Source organism: Salvelinus sp. IW2-2015, linkage group LG13, assembly GCF_002910315.2.
Source record: "Salvelinus sp. IW2-2015 linkage group LG13, ASM291031v2, whole genome shotgun sequence".
In the NCBI taxonomy this organism is placed as follows: Eukaryota; Metazoa; Chordata; class Actinopteri; order Salmoniformes; family Salmonidae; genus Salvelinus; species Salvelinus sp. IW2-2015.
The window spans coordinates 6,892,844-6,902,098 of record NC_036853.1 but is presented as its reverse complement, the minus strand read 5'-3'; the positions used below and the strand labels follow the sequence as shown (position 1 = coordinate 6,902,098).

The 9,255-nt window shown below is 39.2% G+C and overlaps 1 protein-coding gene across 1 annotated transcript; it reads right to left on the bottom strand.

The window, feature by feature from the left end:
• Positions 1–33: 33 nt before the first annotated feature.
• Positions 34–6,300, bottom strand: LOC111971367 (protein PML). The gene is made up of 3 exons (XM_023998109.2): positions 5,966–6,300; positions 5,729–5,789; positions 34–982 (listed from the first exon to the last, which is right to left on the bottom strand). Exons 1-3 carry the CDS (start codon positions 5,978–5,980, stop codon positions 417–419), a joined length of 642 nt encoding a protein of 213 aa, XP_023853877.1. The 5' UTR covers positions 5,981–6,300; the 3' UTR covers positions 34–416.
• Between the last annotated feature and the right edge of the window lie 2,955 nt (positions 6,301–9,255).

Here is a 9,255-nt window from a genome sequence, read left to right as displayed (position 1 = left end):
ATGTTTACAGTGGAACCAAGAAGACAACAAAAATCCTAAACCTGTTTCAGACTTTAATTAATAACCATTTTCAAATATTACAATTTTATAAAGCATGTTTACATTTTTTTTTTTACACACGCTACCACATGATTATTGTTTGCTAAAATTGTACATGACAATATTACAGTTACATTTTCTTATTTTTATACTGTGGACAAGATCCTCCACAAAAGTACTATATGCACAGGAAAGACCAGGGCACACAAAAAACCTGCGTGTGTAATAAAATATTATATGTAATTTTTTTTTTTACAGATGCTTCCCTCAATCAGAAACAAGTAACTGTGGAAATACAGTGTGAAAACACTGAAAAAACCTGCATGTGTAATAAAATATTATTATATATATTTTTTTTTTACAGATGCTTCCCTCGATCAGAAAACCCTTCTAGTGTATGGGTTAGAGGCATGTTGCAGGGGGAAGGTGTGACGGCGCACCAGTTCCTGGCTGGGACTCCATTTTTGATAGAGCTCCTGCAGGGCCTTGACATCCTCCAAGGCGTTGTGAGCCTCGTACGTCTTCTTGAGGAACACCCTCACCAAGGACTTCTGAGAGTACCCGGCCCGTGTGGATGGAAACATCTCCTTACTAATCCTGAAAGTATCTAGGAAACCAGACACTACTTCCTGGAACTCGTCCATCAGGGAGCATTTCCTCAGAGCCCTGGCCAGCACGGGACAGTCGAAGCGCCGGGCATTGTGGGCCGCCAGCAGGGGCTCGTGGAAGGAGCTGAGGAAGGAGATGAAGGAGGTGAGGGCCTCCCTGAGGGGGATGGTTTCCACCCGTCGACCGTGTAGGAGCAGGGTCCGGTGGTCCCTGACGGTGAACCCTGTGACACTGGAGGCCTCGTCCGTCATGTRGCAACGAGGAACAGAGTACACGTTGAATGTCCTCTCCCCGCTGATGGCCGACAGCTGGATGATGTCACACACGGATGTGTCTATGGAGGTAGATGGAGATTCCGTCACATTTAAAGGACAGTACCGTTTACCCTTATGCCCTGTTAAACTCTATTCACAGTTGGGTTAAGGTTAGGAGGGGTTAGGGTTATTGGTTAGTAGGTTGAATACTTGCCAGTATTGTGACAAGGCTGGATTCACATGTGAAATATGAACAGAGGTGGTAACTAAAACAATAAAGTGTGCCTCGGCCATCCCTGTAGGAGAAGACCTTTTGGTTCTGTGTCAAAAACATTTATGAGTAATGCAGCACCTGTATTCTAATAGAGGTGGAATTTTGACCTGAGGTAAATTGTAGGTAAGTGGAACATAATTCCCTTTTTATGCACTTTTTTRCCTACACATATTTCTGACCTTGAATTTAAGCATGAGATAATGCTATTCACCCGCTATTCGTTTGGGGTGGAGATCAAAGGAGGTGGAGGAGGTGTGTCCTACAGATACACCGTATTCTGACCATGACTTGATTCCCTCATAATTCACCTTTACGCACGATGAATAAAGTCAAGCAACCTGTCTGTTCCAAGTGGAATAACATCTACTTTCCTTTCCCCCCCTAATAGAAATAACACCATTATCCATGCACTGTAATTTACTAATTGATAAGAGCTATTGATAAGAGCTATTGATAAGAGCTAGGTAAATGATTAAGCTGTTTGGATAAGGGGGATTGTAAATATAGCCGTATGATCGCTGGAAACAAATGTGGAGACAAATGTGAAACCAGTCATATGGCAGCAAACAGAAGCATATCAACATATCACCTTTTCCACTGTGACGTTTATGAAATTCTGGCCTCATAACTTGCAGGGATGAAATGTGGAGATCCCCGCTATAGGCTTCTGTAGCCATGACAGTACAGCGCCAAACCTACAGAGTTGTTTTATGATTTCTAGAATGTTTGACACGGAACAAAAATATAAACACAACGATGTTTATAAGGAAATCGGTCCATTGAAATACATTCATTAGGCCCTAATCTATGGATTTCACATGACTGGGAATACAGATATGCATCTGTTGGTCACAGATACCTTTAAAAAAAAGTAGGGCGTAGATCAGAAAACCAGTCAGTATTTGGTGTGACATTTGCCACATGCAGTGCGACAAATCTCCAAATCTCCGACAAATCTCCAAATCTCCGACAAATCTCCACTCCACTTCAACGGCGGGAACTGGAACACGCAGTCGTACACGTCGATCCAGAGCATCTCAAACATGTGGTGATATGCAGGTCATGGAAGAACTGGGACATTTTTAGCTTCCAGGAATTGTGTACAGATCCATGCAACACTTTACATGTTGCATTTATATTTGGTTCAGTATAATTGTCTGGACTTTTCACAGTATTTTTCCCCAATTTGTTCATGCTAAATATTAGCCACTATACATACAGTACATTTATAACTGTCACTTTAGTGTTAGTTTCCTCACATTTATAACTGTCTCTTTAGTGTTAGTTTCTCACATTTATAACTCTCTCTTTAGTGTTAGTTTCCTCACATTTATAACTGTGACTTTAGTGTTAGTTCTTCACATTTATACTGTCACTTTAGTGTTAGTTTCTTCACATTTATAACTGTCTCTTTAGTGTTAGTTTCTTCACATTTATAACTGTCACTTTACTGTTTTTCACATTTATAACTGTCTCTTTAGTGTTAGTTTTCCACATTTATAACTGTCCCTTTAGTGTTAGTTTCCTCACGTTTATAACTGTCTCTTTAGTGTTAGTTTCTTCACGTTTATAACTGTCTCTTTAGTGTTAGTTTCTTCACGTTTTAAATGTCTCTTTAGTGTTAGTTTCTTCACGTTTATAACTGTCTCTTTAGTGTTAGTTTCCTTACATTTAGAACTGTCACTTAGTGTTAGTTTCCTTACATTTATAACTGTCTCTTTAGTGTTAGTTTTCTTCACGTTTATAACTGTCTCTTAGTGTTAGTTTCCTCACATTTATAACTGTCTCTTTAGTGTTAGTTCTTCACAGTTATAACTGTCTCTTTAGTGTTAGTTTCCTCACATTTATAACTGTCTCTTTAGTGTTAGTTTCCTCACATTTAAACTCACTTTAGTGTTAGATCCATACATTTATAACTGTCTCTTAGTGTTAGTTTCCTCACATTTATAACTGTCACTTTAGTGTTAGATCCATACATTTATAACTGTGCCTTTAGTGTAGTTTCTTCACATTTATAACTGTCTCTTTAGTGTTAGTTTCTTCACATTTATAACTGTCTCTTTAGTGTTAGTTTCCTCACATTTATAAATGTCACTTTAGTGTTTAGTTTCCTCAACTTTAAATAACTGTCACTTTAGTGTTAGTTTCTTCACATTTTATAACTGTCTCTTTAGTGTTAGTTTCTTCACATTTATAACTGTCTCTTTAGTGTTGTTTCAATTTATAACTGTCTTTTAGTTAGTTTCCTCACATTTATAAATGTCACTTTAGTGTTAGTTTCCTCAACTTTATAACTGTCACTTTAGTGTTCGTTTCCTTACATTTATAACTGTCACTTTAGTGTTAGTTTTCTTCACATTTATACTGTTACTTTAGTGTTAGTTTCTTCACATTTATAACTCTCTCTTTAGTGTTAGTTTCCTTACATTTATAACTGTCACTCTAGTGTTATAGTTTCCTCACATTTATAACTCTCTCTTTAGTGTTAGTTTCCTTACATTTATAACTGTCACTCTAGTGTATAGTTTCTCACATTTATAACTGTCTCTTTAGTGTTAGTTTCCTCAACTTTATAACTGACGACTGTACAGTACGTTTTCCTCAACAGTTCCATGGTTAGGGAGGAATTAGTATTATTTGGGTAGATTTATAGGACTACTGTTCAACCCCTATTGTACACTTTTCTCATCTTCCAATATTTCAAGAGTTGGAACATWTGAATATGGCAACTTTCAGGATGAATCAAACCACTATTTTTGATTCACCATTATATTTTGTTCGTAAATACTTTGAATGAATACTTTCCAAACCCTAAATACAATATCAGAGTATTTTTTTTAAATCTACCAATTGGTGCTGTCAAGAAGATTAAGAAGAATATGTGTCTTTACGTGGCTTCCTTTAATCCAGGCTGTATCACAACCGGCCGTGATCGGGAGTCCCATAGGGCAGCGCACAATTGGCTCAGCGTCGTGCGGGTTTGGCCGGGGTAGGCCGTCATTGTAAATAAGAATGTGTTCTTAAATGACTTGCCTAGTTAAATAAAGGTCAAATAAAAAATAAAAAATCGATCCCTAATATTCASAACCATTCCATATATTCTAGTATATGAGTCTGTCGATACAAATTCTAATTAAAGGTACACCAKATTTAAAGGGATGGCTGTAGATAAATAAACCCTACTGAATGAAAACTCCACATGAAAATCTGATGGCCAGCAAGTGGGAGGGTTGTCAGCGGTTGAATTACATTTATTCAGCGCACGCAAGGGAACCACGCCTGAAACCCCGTTACGCACCTACARAAGTTAAGTCTGAATACCAGCTACTGAGAAGTGCAWWAGAAAGGCATACCTTTTCTAAGTCTGAATCGGGCCCATAGTGTGCAGTTCATAATAATACCTTATCATAATACCAGCACAGGCTCATGTGTCATGTTGCTCTATTTCCAATGGTTTGTTAAGGCTACGTTGATTGTTGCTATTGTGAATGGCTCATAAATAATATGGTTTATTGATGATAAATATGAGAACATAGCTATCCTGGACCATCAAGTGAGCCAGTAGATATTGCGCAACATCAGAAACTCGTTTTCACACATCACTTTCGTTAATAGAGAAAGCAGGGATCAAATTGTCACGCTATAAACACCCACGCACATCTTTGTCACAAATATTCTGTAAATACATTTGCTTTAAAAGTAGTCAAAAGAAAGTTCCTGAATTGTAATGTATACAGGGTTTCTTAGCTCTAACATTTACAATACTTTGTGTGTATAGTCTACTACTAAAAGGGGAAATGCAACAACAACAAAGCTGTTATTACCAGTGGTGTAAAGTACTTAAATTAAAATACTTTAAAGTACTACTTAAGTTGTCTTTTGGGGTATCTGCACTTTACTTTGCTATTTKTATATTTRTTTACAACTTTTASTCCACTACCTTCCTAAAGAAAATAATGTACTTTTTACTCCATACAATTTCTCTGACACCCAAAAGTACTCAGCAGGACTGAAAAATGGTCCAATTCACACACTTATCTKGAGAACATCCCATTCCCTGGTCATCTCTACTGCCTCTGATCTGACCGACTCACTAAACACAAATTATTTATTTGTAAATTATGTCTGAGTGTTGGAGTGTGTCCCTGGCTATACGTAAAAAAAATAAAAATAATCACGGAAATTGTGCCGTCTGGTTTGCTGAAGGAATTTTTAATTATTTATACTTTTACTTTTGATACTTAACTATACATTTAGCAATTACATTTACTTTTGATACTTAAGTATACTATATTTAAAACTCAAATACTTCAAAGACTTTTACTCAAGTAGTATTTTACTGGGCGACTTTAATTTTAATCATGGATTATTAAAGTATCTTTACTTTTACTCAAGTATGATGTTGGGGACTTTTCCAACCCGTGGTTGTTCCCCTCAGACTACTGTAAGTCTACTACATCAATTTTTATTATAGAGGCTTTTAACATAAAACAGTAAAGAACTCTATCAACCTAACAATATTAAAAACAAAGGTATATATTTTGTACAATACCTAATCCGGTAGTCTCCAAATCAAAGAATACTACGGTATCACCAGACACTGCTCCCATACCCTGGATAAGCAAAGTACAGTCAGTAAAATCGGTACCATTAATCAATGTATGATATCTTCATTATGACTTGACTTTCAGTGATTGAAATAATAGCAATACTCTCCGAAACCGTTTTTTAAAACAACCGTTTGTCAATGATATAAAATAAACAACTGATCAATGGAACATGATCTTACCAAAGAGGACTGCATAACGACGTCGAGGCTGTCAAAATCCTAAATAGTCTCTCAAATCATCCTGTCTGCCGTCGAATGAAGTACCCTTTTATATTATAGTGACTCGTAAATAATAGTTTATTCAGGTGGTCATAAGGGATGGGCCACAAGGGATAGGCAGGTGGTAAGAGCGAATCGATACTTATTTAAAGTTGCTTTCGTTTCAGGCATTGCTTACTCAACATTAAACAATTGAAAAGACATTCGTGTCGTTAATGAATCATCGTGACATTGGTATAGAAAAGGGCTAGAGGGAAGTGAAGAATAACAACTGCAGTCAGATGACTACTTTCAGAAGGATTTCGTCAACACAACGAACAACTGTAGAATATTCCACACACCGTTCGCGTGGTTTCATTCTTTCGGCTGTAATGACTCGTGATCAGACGCGTCATTCTGGGCCGTTTTTGTATTTTTGAGGGGGGGGGTTGCCTGTTTTGCATGTTATTTTGGCATTAATACTTGTCACATATCAGTTTGCAAACAATGTCAAATATATAATTGAATTAATAAAGCCGCATACATACATGGTCTCTTTTTTTGTTTTCTTGAGTAAGGCAGCTCCAAAATGCAGGTGTTTCAGCCCAGATCAGTGCTTTCTGTTGGGCGAGCCAGAAAAAAATAGGAGCATTGCGCTGTGATTGGCTCGGTGTTCTGTCACTCATGGGGACACTATGTCACCACGAATTGTATGTCCTTAGTAAGGGCAGACATCTAGAATTTCAGCCCTTGGGTCCTGCTATAGTGTGCTGTCCAAACACTTAAAAGACACACCCTCGTCCACTTAKCCTCGCCTTATGCCCTTGSGGAAATCCCCGTCYCCATSTTGGAGGGTGGTCCAAATAATTAGCAAAACAAGGGAAGTTTYCAGCCCTTCAGCCCTCGTTTTTAGTTGGCTTTGCGACTGTACAATTATGTTCACTCTGGGGCCTGAAACTCCACATAACTCAATTCGCGACGATTGTACATCCGCTAAGAAAAGTCAGCGAAAACCTAAAAACAACATCAATGGATAAGTCAACATATAAGTGGAAGTAAAAACGAYTGCAAAWAAGTTAGAAATGTTGCTACTACGTKAAAAWTWAAWWWMMTTTTMMTTMGMTWWRRTTTMGYAAWTMMWAAWAATAAAACATTTTCCTTCTTCAGAAGTTCCYGCTAGGCAGCCTAACGTTAGTTAGTTAATTTGCTAGCTGTCATACAGTAGATGTATATTCATAATTATATATTTAATATAAGTAGACATGTACTCATAGTAGACTGTATATATAAAGCATATAAAGCACCCACAAGCTACCGTCGGCTGAAAACACAATTATCGTGGGATAAGCGAGTGACGAATTTCCGGCCAAGGGTGGTCCATTTAAAAATCATTCCTTCCTCACTCGTCCCTTGCCCTGCAAGTGTATACTCGTCAGACGTCATGATACGTCATCAGAAGTGTCAATGATGGCGCCGGAGGGGATGGCTGCCACCTTATCGGCTCTTAACCAACCATGCTATTTTGTTCGATTTTTTGTGTTGTTCGTAACTTGTTTTGTACATAATGTTGCTGCTACTGTCTCTTATGACTGAAAAGAGCTTCTGGACATCAGAACTGCGATTAATCACCTCATATTAGACAAAGAGTTTTTCTTCAATGAGTCGGACGGGAGGGAGATATTACAGCTCCCCTACCAGTCCCAGATCCCCGGCATTAGTCGAAAAAGGAAACTGAGATTTCGTGGAAAAAGATCAGGGTGCCTTGTGAGGATCAGGCGACAAGTGGCTAATCTGCCTTTCCTTCTGTCTCGCTAGCTAAGTTCAATCGCTGGAAAATATGGGACGAACTGAAAGCACGTATATCCTACCAAGAGACATTAAAAACTGTTTCACCGAGTCGTGGCTGAAAGAGATATTAAGAACATACAGTGGCGGGTTATACACTATCGGCAGGATAGAAACAGCCTCTGGTAAGACACGGGGCAGGGACCTTTGCATATATGTAAACAACAGCTGGTGCACGATATCTAAGGAAGTCTCAAGGTTTTGCTCGCCTGAGGTAGAGTATCTCATGATAAGCTGTAGACCACACTATCTACCAAGAGAGTTTTCATCTGTATTTTTCATAGCTGTCTACATACCACCACAGACCGATGCTGGCACTAAAACAGCACTCAATGAGCTGTATWCTGCCATAAGCAAACAGGAAAACGCTCATCCAGAGGTMGCSCTCSTAGTGGCCSYGGACWTTAATGSAGGGAAARTTAAATKKYTTTTACCTAATTTCTATCAGCATGTTAAATGTGCAACCAGAGGGGAAAAKATTCTAGACCACCTTMACTCCACACACAGAGACGTGTACAAAGCTCTCCCTCGACCTCCATTTGMCAAATCTMACCATYATTCTATCCTCCTGATTCCTGCTTACAAGCAAAAATTAAAGCAGGAAGCACCAMTGYCTCAGTCTATAAAAAAGTGGTCAGATGAAGCAGATGGTAAACTACAGGACTCTTTTGRTAGCACAGACTGGAATATGTTCCAGGATTCTTCCGATGGCATTGAGGAGTACACCACATCAGTCTGGCTTCATCAATAAGTGCATTGATGACGTCSRCCCCACAGTGACCGTACATACCCCAACCAGAAGCCWTGGATTACAGGCAACATTCGCACTGAGCTAAAGGATAGAGCTGCCGCWTTCAAGGASTGGGACTCTAACCCAGGAAGCTTATAAYAAATCCCGCTATGCTCTCTGATGAACCATCAAACAGGAAAAGCGTCAATACAGGACGAAGATTGAYTRGCACAACATCGGCTCCACCGCTCGTCAGATGTGGCAGGGCTTGCAAACTATTACAGACTACAAAGGGAAGCACAGCCGAGAGCTGCCCAGTGACACGACCCTACCAGACGAGCTAAATAACTTCTATGCTCACATTMAGGCAAGTAACACTGAAACATGCATGAGAGCATCAACTGGTCCGGACGACTGTGTGCTCACAGGTCAACATTCATAAGGCTGCATGGGCAGACAGAATACCAGGACGTGTACTCCGAGCATGCGCTGACCAACTGGCTTCACTGACATTTTCAACCTCTCCCTGTCTGAGTCTGTAATACCAACATGTTTCAAGCAGACCACCATAGTCCCTTGTAAGACTTGCTCTCCGGTACCGCTTGCTGTGCGGTACTGTAGCAGAGAGAACAGTCTATGACTAGGGTGGCTGGAGTCTGTCAATTTTTAGGGCCTTCCTCTGACACCGCCTGGTTAT